General features: G+C 46.8%; 1 protein-coding gene across 1 annotated transcript in view; it reads right to left on the bottom strand.

Moving 5' to 3' along the window:
• LOC109508221 (BMP/retinoic acid-inducible neural-specific protein 3-like) overlaps positions 1-18,457 on the bottom strand; it is a 26,808-nt gene extending 8,351 nt beyond the window's left edge. The window contains exons 1-4 of the mRNA XM_019858102.1: positions 17,881-18,457; positions 17,099-17,406; positions 9,135-9,325; positions 6,005-6,189 (exon numbers count right to left, since the gene is read on the bottom strand). Coding sequence (XP_019713661.1) covers positions 6,005-6,189; positions 9,135-9,325; positions 17,099-17,352 — 630 coding nt within the window. The 5' untranslated portion in view covers positions 17,353-17,406; positions 17,881-18,457. The remainder of the gene's footprint in view (positions 1-6,004; positions 6,190-9,134; positions 9,326-17,098; positions 17,407-17,880) is intronic.
• Positions 18,458-19,380: the final 923 nt, after the last annotated feature.

Here is a 19,380-nt window from a genome sequence, read left to right as displayed (position 1 = left end):
TAAGAGAAATGCCATGCACAAGTGGTGCAGGTCGGCAACCGCTACAAAGGTACACGTGATGAAAAGTGTCTTCAACAGACGCGACTTGGTCACCGGAGAACACAGTGATTGTTAAATGAACTAACTTGATGGACGGGTGTTTTTTTTTTTTTTTGTTCCCCATTCATACACTGGGGAAAAAAAATGGCTATGGCCATAAAATAGCGTCTGGACAGGGTGGTTCACCTCAGATCCAAAAGTGTCAACGTAGGACAACGGAATATAGACGCAAATTCCCTCGTGATGAAGCTTGCACTCAAGTATGTCATTTGCTTGATGGCACAATGTCATTTGTCAGACTTCCAAAATGCCAGCGTCGACGCCCTTCTTGCAGCCGTTTAACGAGCAGCCACTAAAGGCACACTTGTCTGACAGATGGCCATTAAGATGCCATTTCTGTTCATATATGGATAGAAATGGAAAAAAGATCATCGGAAATTGCCTTCATATAATTTGAAGGTAAAATGCGATACTAAGATGTACCTGTCGATATGTTTTTGGGGGTACATGTTGAAATGTTTAGGTGTGACTCTGTGTATCGAACATCCCTAAAAAGAACCTGTGCAATGGGAGCTTTTGCTTTTCCTTAGCTTACTAACAGTTTTTGCACGTTCATTTCTTTTTTCTTGAATCTTTTTAAGGTCATTGTTTGGTTTCCCTTATCTTTTCAGATAATTGATTTTACTGATTAAAAATGCTGAGTACCACTTTATTTTCTGCCCCAGAAACGAGTCCTCCGTGTCATGCGTAAATGGTTTGCGAACACAAGAAATACAGAGCAGGTAAGAGAGTTCTTTTCTTACAGGGTGTTGCACCATACTGAGATGAAGCGTCGCCTCTGAGTCACGCCTTGGCGTTGCCCGAGCGGTATTTAAAAACCGTTAACATGGTCCGCGGAGACGGATTGCTCTGAGGCACATCCATTATTTAAAAAGGAAAAGAATTAGCCTACAAATTATTAGAGAACCAGTTACACGTGTGTATTTTACTGATGAACATTTAGCTGCGCTAAGAAACGCTCATGAATAATTCCAACCCCCCCCCCCCATCCAAAAAAAAAAACCAGCATAAAATGTCACTTACAAAGCTCGAATGCGCTCTGTTACCGCCGGTACGTTTTGCTTACTGGAAGAAGAAGTAGAAGAGGCTTTAATAGTTCATGAAAAGCGGCGCTTGGTTCAAAATTGCCTCATTTCAACACCTTCCCAAACTGTCATTTGCCTAATCACTCGGGCGTGCGAGACGCGCAAAATCCACATTTGCATCTCGGCGACAATTGCGCCCTGTTTATACAGTCTTTCGGATTTTTAAGAGCACTGGCTTACAGTCTAATGTCGAGCGGGGGAGAGATGAGCTTTTCAACGGCACGCGCAAATAAAACGGGCCGCGTAGCATCCGAATGAGATGATTGCGCGTTCTCCACAGCAATAAAGGAAAGCTCAAAGCCACACGGGAGCAAAGGAAGTCCTTTATGGAAAAGAACGTGGACGACATCACGTCGCAAATACGTCACACTCACGAGATGGGGACGGGGATGCAACCTTTTCAAAATCTCATGGCGCAACATTGTCAAGGTCTTGAAGGCCACGGGACAGAATTATCGCAACGTCATAAGGATTTTAGAAATAACAACTTGGGGCAAAATTGCATCGTGTCCAAAATGATGTGTCAGGAAGCGCAACTCATTTACTGCCAGCTGTTGTTTCGTCCAAAAAGGTCGAGCCAGTACCAGACACTTTTGATCATTTTAACTCATTTTTGAAGGCCTACAAAAAAATGTCGACCTCTAATTCCTTAGTAAACTTTTACAATTTTTGTAAAATTGTAAAAGTATTATTCCTGAATATTTATTTTACTTTCAACCACTCGACATGTTCAGTGGCATCAGTGCTATACATACACATATAGTTCTTATTTTTTTCTTTGTATTGTTGCCCTCTATGGACAATAAAAGCGGTATTGTGCTAAGACCAAAACATAAATATAAATCTATATAAATAAAACATGAATTGGAATATTTCATATCACACAATTTTTATGCTTTGTCTTTGATTTAAAGATGACAATACGCAAAAATCTACAAAAATTGTAGAAATTGTAACACATGGGTTGCGAACAATTTCCCCCTACAGCCCTCGCGATCAACTTGGGACCGGTCGATTGGGATTGACGTATTGGGCAGCCCGATATACAATCTACGATACAACATCACTCAGGAAGTCAATGAATGGAGCTTACACAGCCGGCGAGATGTGTTTGTAGTGTGAGGAACCATAATGACAATTCGGCATGCGGTGCAAAGGGCGAACTCAGCCAATTGAATTCATTGGGCACGATAAGAAGTGACAGAGTGATGAATGAAAACACCCTGAAGGTATTCGGCGGTGAAAGATGCACCGTGATATTTACATACACAAGCATATCTTGATATGCAAAGTTGGCTGTTTGCCTTCCAAGGCGGCGAATGCGCACACGAGCGATGAGCAAACAGCACCGCTCGCTTCGTCTCTCTTTCTCTCTCTCTTTCTCTTTCTCCCTCCTTTTGTGTATGTCAACTCCAATGACACATCACATCATCGGCTGTTAGCTGAGCTGGGAAAATGTTTCCCCATCTCATTTGCCATCGGAGACCAAAGCAGCGTGATGGTTTTGAACGACTCTATAGCGGATACTGTTAAAGTACATCAAATCTAAGGAACTGTTTCATCCGCTCCAGCGGGGATGGTATGGTAATCCCCGGTTGACGGGGGGGGGGGGCTGCGGGATGAGGACCACAGCCTGACGCAAATTATAGAAAAACATCCTTTACATAAAAAAATAAGTGTTTCGTATTGCCGTTTAAAATGCTAAACAATTAACCCCCGTGAATTGTGGGGGGGATGGGGATTGGGCCGGTCCCACTAGCCGCGTATAATTGACAGCTGTTGAAATGCATTGCGGGGAAAAAAAAATCACAAAAATAGTTTTTACGAGCCCCCCCCAAAAATCTTCCAAAAGAAATCCTGGGATTTTTCTTCAAAACATTTTAAAATATTGGAAAAAGTCAAATCCAGGACATGCGCAACTCGAACTAACGATCCAGGCTCAATTTAGCTGCTATCTTGCAAAAAAAAAATCTTCCTCCTCTCAGTCAGGATGTAGAATATATTGGAAAAAGTCAAATCCAGGACATGCGCAACTTGTACTAATGATCCAGGCGCAATTTAGCTGCTATCTTGCAAAAAAAAAAAAATCTTCCCCCTCTCAGTCAGGATGTAGAACGTCAACATATTTCCTCGATGCCAATTCTTGGACTATTTTCCAATTTCTGATCTGAAATGGTTGCCACATCTGAACAGACTCATGTTTTCTGTTTTGTTTTTTTTTCTTCGCCTTTTTGCTTTCTGACACCAGGCAAGCCATTTGACTCCAGACCGACTTGTTTGTCTTGAGAACTGACAGTAGCACGCAGAAATTCAAGAAACGCCACGCTGCGCCGCATCTTCAGGTTTCGGGTGACCTCTTCCGACCTCTCCTGGACCTCGGCTGTCATCAAGACGACGCGGCCTCGGGGCGGCGTCTGCGCGCCCCGAGGCCCGCTCAGGAAAAACAACATCTGCCGAAAGCCGCTCGTGACCACGGAGAGCGTTTTGACTCGGCTGCACCGAGGCAGAACGACAGCGGCTCCGGCGAGTGGTCAGGAGAGCGCAAAAGATCATCGGCCGCCCTTCGCGCTTCCTGAAGAGGGGAGCTTCACGTCCCGTTGCTTCCAAGGAGCCGAAGCCACCCCCCTCTTTGACCCGCCGCCTCCTGAACGGCACCACCGATCCATCAGGAGCTGAAGAGACAGCCTCTCCCGACAATAATGGATGATCCGGCCTTCCCCAAATCACCCATCAAAAGCAAGATTTCCCATTTATGATCAGACTGAATCCCATGAATGAAGATTCAAAACGTGGCAATAAAATGCCTTTCAATGCAGCTCAAACACGATGCTCTTTTCCCATTCCGACAATTAAAAACTCATTCAGTACCAGCCAATTCTGGACCAAGTCTGAAAAGACGTTTAAAAACGTCTTTTGGGAGTGAATGAGTTAAAGGCTAACCAAGTCTTCCAAAAATCTTGCTCTTCCACTCTACGCCTTTGATTTCAAGGGACATCTGAATGGGCCAAACAAACATTGGCTCCTCGAGCGCTATGACGTGCTTGGTGTTTCCTGATGGTTCCATTAGGTTTTAAAGTTTCTTCTTTTTTTTCCAGACAAATGTCTTTTTTTTGGGGGGGGTGGAGGTGATGAGAAAAATTCTTACCTGGCTGATCATTTCGGCTCTCGCTTGAGCCTTCATCGGAGCTGTCACCATTTCCTGCTGACGAGTCTCAAAAACCTTCCAAATAAGGCTCCCCGACGCGGTCAAGGCTGCGCTCCAACCCCCCCCGTCGCCACTGAAGCAACGTGGCACATGTGTGTGGGAGTATGTAAGCCCCCTTCGCTTCTGTTGGTGGTGCCATCTCGGCGCCTCCTTAAGGACATTGCTTCAACGGCAACAAGGGGGGTTGGAGCGCAGCCTCGACCGTGTCGGGGAGGTTTTCCTGGCCCGCTCAGCTGTTTTGAACACACATCACCAGGAGGAAGTGACAACTCTGATGAAGGCTGAAGCGACAGCCCAAACTGTCAGCCAGATACCAGTTTTTCTCTTCACCCCCCCCCCAAAAAAAAAGAAAAAAAAGTCCATTGTTTGGGGAAAAAGAGAAACCTTAAATATTATCGGCACGTATAAAATTCGCCCCCTAAATAATCTTCAGTGATTCCCCTTTTTTGGGGCGGTCGGGGGTGATGACCTGGAGCGTTTTTTGTTTGGTTTCCCCCCATTTCAGCATTTGCACATCAAGGGGGAGGCAAGCACTGTAATAGGTCTCGTCTCCTAGATTGCTTTCTCATGCTCTGTCGTCTGAAATGGTTCTGAATCGCCACCAAAATTCGTATGCGCATTTCTGCTGTTCGCCAGTTCAACATGTGAAAATATAAAAAGGGGGTTGTCCCCTCGCTACTGTTCAACGTCTAAACAATGTGAAAAATGTTTCCTATGAAGCCCCTTGTGTAATGTCCAACCCCCCGCCCGCTTTGATTATTATTATTTTTTTTTTGTTGCAAAAAACTGGGGATATATATTTCTATATCTCTGTCGATCTGACATAAGTTGAAAAAGTCCATGCTGTCTTATTGCTTCAACGGCAACAAGGGGGGTTGGAGCGCAGCCTCGACCGGGTCGGGAGGTTTTCCTGGCCCGCTCAGCTGTTTTGAACACACATCACCAGGAGGAAGTGACAACTCTGATGAAGGCTGAAGCGACAGCCAAAACTGTCAGCCAGATACCAGTTTTATTCTTCACCCCCCCCCAAAAAAAAAGAAAAAAAAGTCCATTGTTTTGGGGAAAAAGAGAAACCTTAAATATTATCGGCACGTATAAAATTCGCCCCCTAAATAATCTTCAGTGATTCCCCTTTTTTGGGGCGGTCGGGGGTGATGACCTGGAGCGTTTTTTGTTTGGTTTCCCCCCATTTCAGCATTTGCACATCAAGGGGGAGGCAAGCACTGTAATAGGTCTCGTCTCCTAGATTGCTTTCTCATGCTCTGTCGTCTGAAATGGTTCTGAATCGCCACCAAAATTCGTATGCGCATTTCTGCTGTTCGCCAGTTCAACATGTGAAAATATAAAAAGGGGGTTGTCCCCTCGCTACTGTTCAACGTCTAAACAATGTGAAAAATGTTTCCTATGAAGCCCCTTGTGTAATGTCCAACCCCCCGCCCGCTTTGATTATTATTATTTTTTTTTTGTTGCAAAAAACTGGGGATATATATTTCTATATCTCTGTCGATCTGACATAAGTTGAAAAAGTCCATGCTGTCTTTTGGCAAATCGCCTCCAGACGCACCATTCTGCACATTCCACATGTCTGTATACGGAGGAGCCGGCCGCATTTTACCTTGATGACGGGGGAGGCAATCTGGATGTGGTGCAGCTTGTGCAGGGTGCTCTCCCTGTCAGTGAAGTAGGAAGCCGCCAGCTGGTGGAGAGCCTCCAGAGTCACCGCTGTGCCATTAGCGTCACTCAACTCACTCCATCCACTCAACTTGCGCTTGTCCACAAAGATCATTAAAGACTCTTCTCCTGCCAATTTGAAAGACAGACACATTAACATGTCATTCGTCAATTCAAGCACAAGTAAAATGTTCACAACAAGAACAACCAGAGAGTAATTTACGCATGGAAGCATCGTTCACCCAAATAATGTTTCATTGGCCCCAGAGGAACAGCGACATGATCGCAGGACGATCGGAAGCGAATTTAGGGCTCGGTACAAAGAAAAAAAAGATGAAAACAACCCCCCCCCCCCAAAAAAAAAGATATTTCAAACGAGACGATTTTGTAACCGTGCACCCAAGGTGATGGACACTGAAAAAAAAAAAAAATCTGCAGGAACACACTCAACAAAAAGCAGCGTCAAAATGCTATGTTTGAAAAATGAGATTTTTTTTCATTCAGGACAGTCATTCAAAAAGAAAGACAAATAAACACAAGCAAGTATCTCATGAGTGTACTTTTTTTTTTTTGCAATGGTCTAAATGATTGGGTTGCGTCATCTCAAGCCACCTTCACATCATCCCTGTTCGAGCCCAATCGAAGTGGTGCCCTCATGGGATGTTTTTTTTTTTTTTTTTTTCTGTTTTAATGCAAATCTCCAGCTGTCGGAGCACTCGGAGGTGCAATGAGAGTTAGCAATTGAAAAATCCTCCAGACAAAATGAGCTTTAATGGCGGATGCAGTGCTCATTTCATTGCCCAAGACCCCGCAGCTAACACAGTGTTTGAGAGCAGATGACAGTTCTCATCTGAGTCTCTTCTGCACTGGAAAAAAATAAAAAGAAATAAAAATCTAATCTCAGGGCGGTGGCGCGTGGGCCGCGACCAGCTCAGCGTGTGAGCTGCAGGTCCAACAATGAATCAATTAATTGACAACTGGGATCCTATCTCCGCCCAGCTACTAAGTCATGGGCGGACAAACACAGTCTGTGGCCATTTGGATCTGTCAAATGTTGATGTCGCAACTCAGCAATTGTAATCATTCCTCGCTTACGGACACGGAAATAAGCAGCTCACATACAATCTTGGCTTGGCAGGTTAATCCGCTCTTGATGGGCGGGCAAGCACTCCACAGAGACAAACATTATTATACAAGCAATTAAAAAGTCATTTTCATATCGGTAATATGTCACCTTTAACACAATCTCAGTCACGTTGTATTGTTCTTATTAGTTTGTTCAAGGGGGAAGATAATAGATTGCGATCCAGCTCACGGATTCATTTTCGGGCATTTTTTTGGTGCGGGAGTCAGTTCGTGGAAATGAATTGATCATCTTTACGTCACGTTGGAGTGGAAAAATGAATGCTATACCATGAGTCAAATGCATCCAGCAATGGGAAAATGGTAACAAAGACATCACGTTTGATATTGAAATCAAAAATGACAATAAGGAATGCAAGGACATGACTTCATATATGCTTAAAAATACGAATCAGAATAATGTCAATTTGGGCTCTATTAAGGTGCACGAAATGCATCCCCGGTGCAGAAATAAGCTCACACTGCCTGACAAGTTGAGGAATAATCAAGAGGTATACTACAAAACAAGATCTTGAGCTGGGTGTGTGTGTGTGTGTGTGTGTGTGTGTGTGTGTGTGTGTGTGTGTGTGTGTGTGTGTGTGTGTGTGTGTGTGTGTGAGTGACCTTTTGGATGATTAAAAGAACACAACAAATAATCGCCAGCGATGTCTGGCCCACCGAGCATGCAGGAGATTTAATTAATCAAGGGCATAATATTGCCGTGCTCTTCTGGCGATACGCTCAGCTGTTGACAGAGCCCAACAATTTCAAGAGACGACCTCATCACTTTAATTTACATTTGAGTTTTGATTTTGCTTGACTTTGACATTTTTATACTTTTTTTTTTCCTGTCAGGTATTTTTTTTCCTGACTCTGTAATTACCTCGATGGATTAGATGTTGCTTACTCACAGTGTTGCGTTCATAATATCGCTCAAGAAACGGAGAAGAGCATGAATAGAGCTGCTTCTTACATGGGCAGGCAAGGAGAAAGTCAAAAGACGTCAAGAAAAAAGGCTGTTTCTCGACCCCCTAGGGAGTCCGAAAAAGAAGGACCAGGGCGCCCCCACCAAGAAAAAAACCCCACCAGAGTGGTGGAGGAAGGTGGGTGTTGTCATGCACGGACGCACGATCAGGCATAGAAGAGTCCATCCACAGCGGCGAAAATGACATCATCCGCAAGTGGAGATCTTGCAGTTGACTGGAAATGCACTTGGCGTGCCCTGATCTCCTGCGCGGACTCCAGCGAGTCCTTTCGGTGTGCGCGCCTCTTTCTGAGCAGAGTTAGAAGGGAATGAGCCGGGAGACGCTCCGACTGGCCTGCGTTCCTTCCCACAACGGCGCCCTCTTCCATCTGCGCGAGTCCAGCAAAATGCCAAAAGAAAATCTCCACCCAGGCGCACCGTGAGACTGCGTTATGCGCTAGATTTACGCCGGGCATGGAATTTGTAGTTTTGAGAAAATATCGAGCACAAGTCAAAGGTCGAAATTTAAAATCAGCACTCCGTTAGTTTTGTTGCGTCGTCTTCCTGTGTCCCTTCTTAACGTCTTCCTAGTCTGCTTTGCAATGACTTTGTCTCATCAGCGCTGCTCCTTGTGTCGACCGTTCGGCTCTCTCCGACTTCTCATTTCATGTCCGTGTGCCTCGTTGACTCGCCGGTCTCTTCCCATCTCGGGTGATCGTCCTTCAGCATGCGTCCCGTGTCTGTCATCTGTGGTGGTGAGTCCTTTGTGTTTCTTTCCTCCTTGGCATCCTGTTATTTCAGGATCTTTTGGTGCTGCCAGCTTGTACATTTGTTTGCCATTTTTCAAATGAACTGCACGCTACTATGACAAATATGTCACAGATTGCCGGACGGTCATGCTCTGAACATCACATTTATCCAGCAGCCGATTCAAAGTATGACAATACCGAAGACGACGAGCGAACCAGGTCCCGTTGACTTTATTTACCTCCCAACGTGGCGGAGACGAGGAAATGGGTTCCGTATTTCCGAATAATGTTGTCGGTGATGGCGCTGAGACTGGGCCGCCGTCCCAGATGCCGAATGGCCTGGAGGAACTCGGGGTCCAGCGGAAAGGGCACGCCATTGTTCACTTGCCTTTCCATAACGAGGCTGTTCACCTTCCATCGTCCGAACTCCCTGAAAAGACGAACAGGAGAAACGCAAATCACACATATGTATGCATGTCTTTAAAAAAACAAAAAAAAAAACAAGTATGTACAACACAAGGTCATCTAATCATTGTTTTAGATCAAGAGACTCCCCCCCCGACCCCCCGTAAAAAAAAGTGCGCTGCACGTACGATCATATTTTGTTACTTCTCCCTGCGACAATGGCTTTGCACTACAGTGAAAAACATTGGGTTTCTCTGCAGGGGATTACTCATAAAAATTGCTCAATCTCATCTGCATTTACCGAGTGATTTCCCCCCCCCCCACCCCCACCCCCATTTGTTGGATAGACCCATGCTGCTTTAAGCACCTCTTTTGGTGCAAGCTTGGTCTGAAAGCGTTTGATATTCAGCCTGTCCTTGGAGCATGCCAAGCTGTCTTTATCTACGGAGTGCAGAACCCGATGCTTGATACATCGATGAATACGACCCAAATACTACAGACGCTGTATTGGAGCGGATCAAAGAAAATGAAACACCTTGCAATCGGGTCGCTACTCAACATCTTTTATTGCATATTGGAAAGTTCAATCCATTTTTTTTTTTTTTTTTGCTCCAACGATACTCCAATATACTATACTAGTTGTAAGTCATTGCTTGATTATATATAGACATCGATATATAGATATAGATATATGTATGTTATGGATCCCACACACTTGGAATCCCGGATAACAAAGATTTTGGCCGTTCCTAAACAGGTAATGTGGAGAAGGAGTGTCGATACGAACCACAACCTCCAAATCCTTGAGAGGTCACAGACACCCCGACACACACAAAAAAACCAAAAACAAAAGACAAACGTCGTCTCCAGTAACGCAGCAGCGAGCAGTGAAACAAAGCTAGCCTTGCTGAAAGTAATTTTCCATTGCCCGGAATATCATTCAGCCCCCGTGGGTGCGGGCCTGCCGCCAATCAATTTCCCACCAATAACAGTGACCCCCTGGGAAATAAATACACCAAACAGAAAACAGCTCATCAAACCCGCTTTCATGTCTGTCCCCGTCCTCGTGACCAGCCGCCATTTTATAGATTTGCATCCACGGGGACCGACTTGAAACGGAAGAACTCGAGCCAGATTTGCGGCTCGCATCCAGCTGAGCCCGCAACTGCAGAAGCGCCCAAAAATGCGACTGGAAGACCTCAAGCGGAACTTCACAGAAAATCACAACACCGAGCCTTGCGAAATACTGGCCCATTTCCCGGCGAGATCCCGAATAGCTGTCATGACCAAAGACGCGCGCCCACCGAGACAACGGCTTGAACGAAGGCCTGGATGCACTCGTACCTGTCGGCGGCCCTTTTGCGGCGAGCTGGAGCATCGGGTATCGGCGGGAGACAGCTCAAGGGCTGTGATCGGCGGAAGAGGTAGTAAGCCGTTACCTGTCCGTCAGAACGCGGGTGTCTCGGATCCATCGCGGCATGAAGGCAGGCGGCCCGAGGGCGCAGCTCTTTGCTGAACAGAGCAAATTGAGCAGGCAACTTCACCGATGGCTGACGCGCTAAAAATACACCAAGCGCAACCGATGCATGCGAATGACACTCGGCGGCGCTCACTGAAAAGTGCAAACAGAATGCCCTTCCCTTCCTGATTGGATGCGGGCAACATAAAACGTCGACAAACCTTTGTTCAAATGCCAGTTTTTTTTTTTTTATGGCGTGAAAAAAATAGAATAAATGGAAAACGCTTTCCATGATGCGCCTCTGTTCGGAATTCATCACATCCGGCGTCAGGTTGAATGAGAGTCAGTCAGCGCACACCGGCCACCATTTTGAACTCATTCCGCGCCATCCATTTTCAGAGCCTTCATGACCCGACCAAACAGACAAATACAAATCCAAACACAGAAAGATCTACGGGCGGATGAGCGCTTAGCACGTCGGCCTCACAGCGCAGAAGCGCATGGTTCGATTCCGGCTGCGGCTTTCCTGCGTGGAGTTTGTTCTCCCCGTGCCTGCGTGGCTTTTGCTCGGGTACTCCGGTTTGCTCCCACGTTCCAAAAACATGCACGGCAGGTTCACGGAGCTCTCTCTTTTGTCCCAAGGTGTGAGTGCAAATAAGATAAGATAAGATAAGATATCCTTTATTTGTCCCACACTAGGGAAATTTACAGCCTTCAGCAGCAAGATTGTGGGTAGAAAGAAGAGAAAAGAAAACACAGTTCAATTAAGTGCAATATAAATACAAATATGGATAATGAACCATTTGTTTTGTACCATTTGGCTTGTAGTACCCTGAAATGAACCATTTCAGGGTACTACAAGCCTGGCCTTCATCTCAAACAAAAGTGACTTGTGTTGAAATACTCTTTGCTGCTCCAAATGGGAAAAAAAAAAATGGAGAACTCAACAAAATTGAAAGTGTCGGCCATTAAAGCGCGTCATGATGTGCCATCTTGTTCTTGTGGACTGATGTTTTTTTGTTTTTGAATTCCCCCCGCCCAGTCTTTGTGCTCGATCACGCCATGCCAAATGCAACGACGGCGATTATACTTGCGCACACTAGCGTCTCCATGTCGTACGCGCCGCATGAACAATGACATTGGCAGTGACCTCGATGCATTCTCGTTTGAATCAGCCTCACTGTCGTCATTCGGTGTGGAAATACCTCCAGGTGAAAAAAAAACCGCCAGGGACTTCAAACAGCCTGAAATGACGGGCCGCGGTTAAGAAAAAGCCCGCAAGCTTTGATTTGCATTTCGGCGCTTGCAGCCATCAGAGAGTCCGAATAAATGTTTCCGCAACCCTTTTAAGCCTGCGCGAGCTCGTGCGACAGCTTGATAGTGACCGAGAAAACATCAAGTGCCAGTTCGACAACAAAAGCGTCCTTTGAATTGGATCACGTATGAGTTGTATCTGAAAAGTTCCACGACAGGCGTCCAACAACGCAATCCTCCAGGAGTCCAAGGCCGGGTGCGCACAAAAGGAGTTTTACAAATTTCCAACTGTAGTTTTCAAACTTTGGCAGACACCGCACAATGATAACGAAATCAAAGAAATGATTGCTCATCACGACCTGTAAGCGTTCAATTCAAACACACCGCGTTGCGGCCATCCAAAACGCCATTGCACAAATGAAAGCCGCTCAACTTGCCGAGGACGTCTGAGTGAGCCCACCTCCAAATTCACTCGTCATTAGCGGGGCCGAAAGCGAAGAAACAAATGAGATCTCAAACAAACCAAACATGCCCGTTTCCCGATGGAGCAGACCCAAGGGGGAGGGGGGGGACCCTACCCCCCACCCAAGGTCAACACGAGCTATTCTATTGACAAGTGTGAAGCTGCCTGCTTCTCAAACATGCTCATGTTCATGACCTCCACCGTCTATTCCCAAAACATCTCATCACAGGACTATTTAAAGGTCACGCAGAAGCGCAGCAAATATAATTGGTCATTTCCGTTGGGTTTTGCCGCGTGCTTTCTTGTAACCTCGTTCCGTGATGAACATTTCCATCCTCGGCAGGTCAACAGAGTTCCTCTAAAAACATTTGCGCCCTTGCTCCTTCGACCAAAATCATTGCCCGGGTGACGACAAATAAGCTTCAGGTGATTGCTAAGCTAACCGACGATTGTAACGGCTAGCGCGTCGTAACGCCGCGATAAAGTGCTCGGGCGATCGCGTTCACCTCACCGGGGTTTGCCTGGAACCGCGTTAAATAGGAACGGGCCCAACTTTACGCGGCAAAATAGCAGGAATGGAGAGGAAATTCCTTCCTTCCCGTTGACGGTGTTTTGTCCCCCTGATAGTGCGGCTGATCTGCAAAGCAGCAGCTCCTCAAGTGAAAAGCTTCTGAGCGGTGCGAACCGTGCCGTGGCATTCGTTTTGCGCCCTTGCTCCTTCGACCAAAATCATTGCCCCAAATAAGCTTCAGGCGATTGCTAAGCTAACCGACGATTGTAACGGCTAGCGCGTCGTAACGCCGCGATAAAGTGCTCGGGCGATCGCGTTCACCTCACCGGGGTCTGCCTGGAACCGCGTTAAATAGGAACGGGCCCAACTTTACGCGGCAAAATAGCAGGAATGGAGAGGAATTACTTCCTTCCTGTTGACCATGTTTTGTCCCCCCGATAGTGCGGCTGATCTGCAAAGCAGCAGCTCCACAAGTGAAAAGCTTCTGAGCGGTGCGAGCCGTGCCGTGGCATTCGCGTTGCTTTCAAGACGGACAAAAATTAAGACGACGTCACGGTCAAAAATAAAAGGAGGTTTATCCCGCGACCTTGTTTTATCCACGGCCGCGCTCTTTTAACAAGCCAATTAAGCCGGACGAAACAGTTCAATCCCGCGCTGCGAGACAGTCATCGCGATTTTGACAAGTGATGCGGTGACTCGTACGAGACATCGGCAAGCGCGCGCGTGTGTCGATACATAACTCGATACGTCATGTGCAAGCAAGACCGCAAGACACAAACATCTTGCGCCACATTATGATTTTTATATTGCGGTATGCCGTCGTGTGTCGATACATAACTCGATACGTCATGTGCAAGCAAGACCGCAAGACACAAACGCCTTGCGCCACGTTATAATATGGCGGTATGCCGGATCGATTTGAAGCTAAAGCGATCAACTAAGCTACAATAACGATAATGTTGGTCACTTGTGCGGCTGTACACAAAAAACAGAAACAAAAACTGAACCTCTTTTCAAGATACCCCGTTGAGGTTTCCACCCTTATAACGTTCACGAGTCCCGAGTTCACGTCATTCATTTTCCATTTGCCAATTTTGCTGACAACGAGCACCTTTACAACCTCAACTTCAGTATAGCGGACGGATTGCGACGAACCGCGGGAAGCGAACTGCCAGCGCGACCTTGCTTATGAAGGGAGTGTCCGTCGCCGGATTCCCCTTGGTTGCTTCGCAACGCCACCGATGGAGTCGGGATATTGTCGTTCTACTTCGTGAGGCGCGGTGCACATGGTCTGAAAACGCGTCTGCTAAACGGAAGCAAATCTCATGTTGATACTGAATCGCATGTTCGTGTTTTTATGTCTCTAATTGTTTGTACCGTCTTCCACGTTGGAGGTGGCGGCCATTTTGTTGACCGACCGTTATCGCGTCCAGATTCGTTATGTTCCCTCGAGGTGCGTGGTAACTAAGTTTGACTGTACTCAATTGTATTTCGTCAAGTGGTAGCGCGAAATGAAAGCATCCGGATCCAGATAGATAGTTTTACAGTGGTGGGGTGGGGGGGGGGGGGCGGCTACTTTCGAGAACCTCTGGCTGGGATCATTCCTCCATCACACACTTGTCACAAGTCATAAGCTCCGCGCTGGCTGACGTCCTCGTCATTGCCATCGCTGCCGGACATCAGGGGAAGGACTTTGCTCAGCTTGTTTTTTTTTTTTTTTTTTTTCCCCCCCCTGAAGATACAGACAACCTATGGCTGGAGGACGAAAGACTGACTTGGTTCTCGCTGGACAAGCCATACGGGCACTTGTGTGTACATACGAACTGGTGTGAAAAAAAAAAAAACTTGCATCTCATCAGCTGGGCCACTTGTAATATCAGCATTCACCACTAGATGGCACACACGCGGCTTAGCTATGCTTGCGCCGGGTTTTGTGAGTCGGCTTGAACATTTCGTTGCGGATTGGGAATGACGTGCAGGACAAACATTGTCATTCAATATGATAAAAATTTTGAGTGAGTTGAATTTTGCGAGAGAAAAAAAAAAAAGAGATCTTCATCGTCAAAGTGATGGTCCATGGAGAGGACAAATGAAGAACTGACATTTTGACTGATATGGCCACGCTCATGTTGGTACGCGATGTGAGAAGCTCTCTTTCACAACACGTCTCCACCGCATCGCCACCTCTGATGCCCCCCAAAAATGTCAAACTCATTCTGTCAGTGTAAGAAGGAAGAATCGTCAGTGAAGGAGTGACGTTAATTGCCTGACATTTTCTGCATGCGTCGCGGTGAAATGGCTTCCCGCAAGTGCTGTCATACCTGCGTTTCATATCTGCCTCTTGAAGGAGTCCATTTATGTCTCCAGACAACAAATTAGAGCTGAGCAAATTTTTACATCGCTCTCTCGCGTTTTTCTTTCTATTCTTCCCTTTTTCACCAGCATTTTGGGAAGGGGAGGAAGGTGGGGGACCGATGGATGTCATATTTTACATTTCGTGGATTTACGGTGAGCTATTTAGGAAAGGCTGAACCTGAAATGGATCCCGTCCACATGAGCTCACCGTGGAACAACTTTTCTGCAAATTGTTCTGACGGATGGAAACGAGCCACCAGCGGCGACGCGCGGCCTCGACAATGCAATTGTCTTTCTTCACGACAGTGGTTTGAAAATACATTGGGTTAGTCTTTGAATCCAGTGGCGGATGCTGGTCTGTCAAGGACGGACGGGGAAGCTCAATTACGGCCTACATCATAAAATGTGTCCGCTTATTTATACGTGAATTCTACTCTCCGTTCCTTTTCAAAAAAAATGAAAAGGATGCCTTCACCAGAAGATCGGTGATTGGCTCATTTCGCTGTCAATCAAAAAGAGATTCAGCCTCAGACAGATCATCCAATCATCATGCAGAAAAAAAGCTCAGCGTCCGGGCCAGCCCATAAACGCCCATTGAGCGTCCGACGGGCGGGACAAAAGCAGCATTTATCCAATGACTCGTCTCATTTCAATGCATTGGGACAACCTATACTGAACTCTGGCGACGCCCAGCGTCCGCGCGGTCGACGCTCAGCGTCCACACAGTTTAAAGCACAAAGAAGCTGCGGGAATGAATGAGAAGAGAGTCGCGTCAGAAGCAGTAATAAGAAGCTGATTCGGAACAAAAGTTGAGCGCGTTGGAGCGCATATTTGGTCAGTGACAGGCACACATCGATTTGATCACTTACTTTTTGACATTTTATGGGAAGCTGAGCTTCCCTTGCAGTCTTTGAGCAATCGCCTCTGTTTGAATCAGAACGGGTTGATTGGTATCTTCGAATATCCATAAAAGTTCTATCGATTATGAATGACAGCTGTTTTTCTGCCGCCCTCCCTTCTCACTCTGCCCACCTTCACCGTTTTCAACTCACCTTGCAGCCCCCTGTCAAAAATCCTTTTTAGTTTAGTTTTTGAACAATTATGATTCTTATTATTTTTTTGGGTCATGTCGCGAGCCGCTGAAAATGGCCCCCAGGCCATAATTTGGACACCCCTGATGTGAGAAGTATTTTGGCAAGGTTGATTTGGAGCTATGATATTTATTTCACTTCATCCCTACAGAAGTAGCGGAAAGTAGCTTTCCAACAATAGCCTGTGGCGTCAAATTGTGCACATTCCCACTGTGCTTCATAACACACACACACACACGCACAGACACACACACACACACACACACACATGCACACACACACACCTCTGAAGCCATTCAATCTAGTCTGCCACCCTTGAGCTGGCTCAGCAGGCTATCGGCTTGCTCAAACGTGTCTGCGCCATCTTCGCTTTTGACTGACACGCAGGCTTCATGTTTTAGAAAATCGCTCCTACCCGCAGACGATTCTGAAAATTAAGGAGAAGGAGCGATGCGTCCAAAGCGCAAGAGAAACCTCAAGGCGCCTCGTTTTCATTTGCAGAAAGTCATAAACCCAAGATGACTCAAAGAGTTATTTCTATCATCAAATGTAAATGTAAAAGAAAAAAAAAATGACGCCGGGATGTTGGGCAAACTCAAACATCGATGATCATTCATCTTGAAGTATGTCGCCATTTGCCAGCAACAAGGGCTGCCAAGTCTTACCTGTAAATTTTATACTTGGTCGTGAATCCTTGCCGGTAGCGCTCTGTGAAATCAATAAACTCCTGCGAGCGGTGGAAAGGACCCTTGGCTGTCAGGAGCCAGCCCAGGGGCCCCGCGGAGCCGGCGAAGCCGGCTCGCGCGGGCTCGGCGGCCTCGACCCCCGCCGACCTCCGGCTCGCCAGCAGGCTTAGTGTCAGCCACGTCCATAGAAACATGAGGGCCGTCAGTCTAAAGAGGATACAGGGGCCACTCATGTTGCTTCCACCGTCCCCGGTGACTCCTCATTCTCCTCGCAATTCCGTCGAGTCCTCGAGATAATCAAGAAGGGAGCACGAGGTGAGACAGGCGCGACAGAGACGCGCAAAATCTTTTGCAAAGGAAACAAAGGATTGCAGCTGCCCCCCCCTCCTTAATTAAAATATATATATATCTCTCTCTCTCTATATATATATATATATATATATATATTTCTGACCTCATGATTGACAACTGCAGTTTTTAGACAATACGTTGAATTTGTTGTGTTTTATGTACAAATGACGAGTAAGAATGGATTTGGTCCCTCGGTCAGGGGTTTTGGACACGTTTGAGTCCCCCAACAGACCAAATCACAAATTTGTCGATTCCACAGTCCAGCAAGAAAGAAAGAAATAATGATCAACAAAATGCCCACAAGGAACTTATGTTCTCTTTGAAATGAAATGAATACAAACCATTTCAGTCGATATTGCTATCGGACGGTACACATTTTCCATTGATTGATTTGAATTGATATCCGTTACCTGGTCGGGAAGCGTTTCGGTCCGTAACTTGACGAAATGGGTCTCCGTTACATCCTCCGATCGGCGAGCGAAGTTGCGGATGGTTCGATGAACGGACAAGGCGGCAAAGGAAAAGTACTTTTTTTTTTAGCGCTGTTTTATCATCAACATTTCAACAAACGCTCCTTCGAAAGTGCTCAGTCGAAGGCTACCCGACCTTGTGGGTCCATTTCCCCCCCTCCTCCTTTTTTTTAATCCGGTTGAAATGATGTGGCGATGGGCATCGTCAATTCAATCCCACGGAAGGAGTCGCGCGTGATCCAAGAGCGCATTCCGGGTCGACGTGCCGCGTCTCGTGCAACTCTTTCGCTGGCTTCGGCGAAAATGTCGAGTGCAAGTTGCACCAAGTCGGATGAACGCACCTTGAGGCGCAAACGCGGCGCCGACTGCCAGCACGAGCGCGCGCGTGCGTGCGTGCGTGCGTGCGTGCGCGGGTGTGGAGAGCATGAACGGCGCCCTCTCCCTCGCGTCTTGAACGCTCAGCCTCATTTTTTTGTAATTTATTCCAGCAGCGAGAGCACTCCCGGTTGGCTGAAACGCGTAACGGCAGGCGTGAGAGTGGAGGGTGGTGGGGGTGTTCACAAGGAGGCGGTGGTCGGAGGAGGGACGAGCATTTAGTGTTGGAGTCATGCAGTCTAATTTCCTCGTCGTACTTCTGATACTCAATAAGCGGCTCATTAAATCAATCGGGCACGGGCCCCGTTTTGCACTTTCATCACCTTCCATCATAACATTTTAAGACAAAAATTTACATATCCAGAAAAAAAACACACGAGATCAGGACTACAGTGGAGCCGACATTTGTGTATTTGCGCGTGGGGTGTGTTTGTGTGTGTGTGTGTGTGTGTGTGTGTGTGTGTGTGTGTGTGGTGGTGGGGGGGACCAAACTTTTTGAGGGTGACAGCTAATGCTCGGCGGCTGATTAGTGTAAAGGGCTGCCAGTTTGATACACGCTTCTTAAATGACACAGTTGGTTGTTATTGTTGTGATTATTATTATTATTATTATTTTTGGTAGTACCGTATATGTTATCAATATGTCTGGCTGGGAGGAAAACAAAATGAGATCGGTTGAGGCAAAAATGTTTGCCTCCAAACGGGAGGTGGCTTTGATGCTCTTGTCCGGTTTGTTTTTTTCAGTTTCCGCCTGGAGTGGAGGGCGTTCCCCTGAGAGTCGCACCTGTCGCTAATCATCCTCTTTGTCCAGCCGCCTTCAGAAGCTCTGCCACGCTGCTAACTGGCATTATTCAGCCTTGCTGGCGACTCGAGTCGTCGTCAAAGTAGTTCTTGTTGCTATTTTTCAGCGTTTGTCTCTCCGGCGTGTCCTGGGTTTTCCTGCCGCTGGGACGTGCCCGAAACACCTCACCGCGTAGACGTCCAGGAGGCCTCCTAATCAGATGCCCGAGCCACCTCATCCGGCTCATTTCCGCGTGGACCAGAAGCAGCTCGATCCTCTCCCGGA

The sequence above is a fragment of the Hippocampus comes genome, unplaced genomic scaffold, assembly GCF_001891065.2.
Source record: "Hippocampus comes isolate QL1 unplaced genomic scaffold, H_comes_QL1_v1.1 scaffold204, whole genome shotgun sequence".
Classification (NCBI taxonomy): Eukaryota; Metazoa; Chordata; class Actinopteri; order Syngnathiformes; family Syngnathidae; genus Hippocampus; species Hippocampus comes.
Note: the sequence above shows the minus strand (reverse complement) of the source record. Positions and strands in the feature narration are given on the sequence as shown.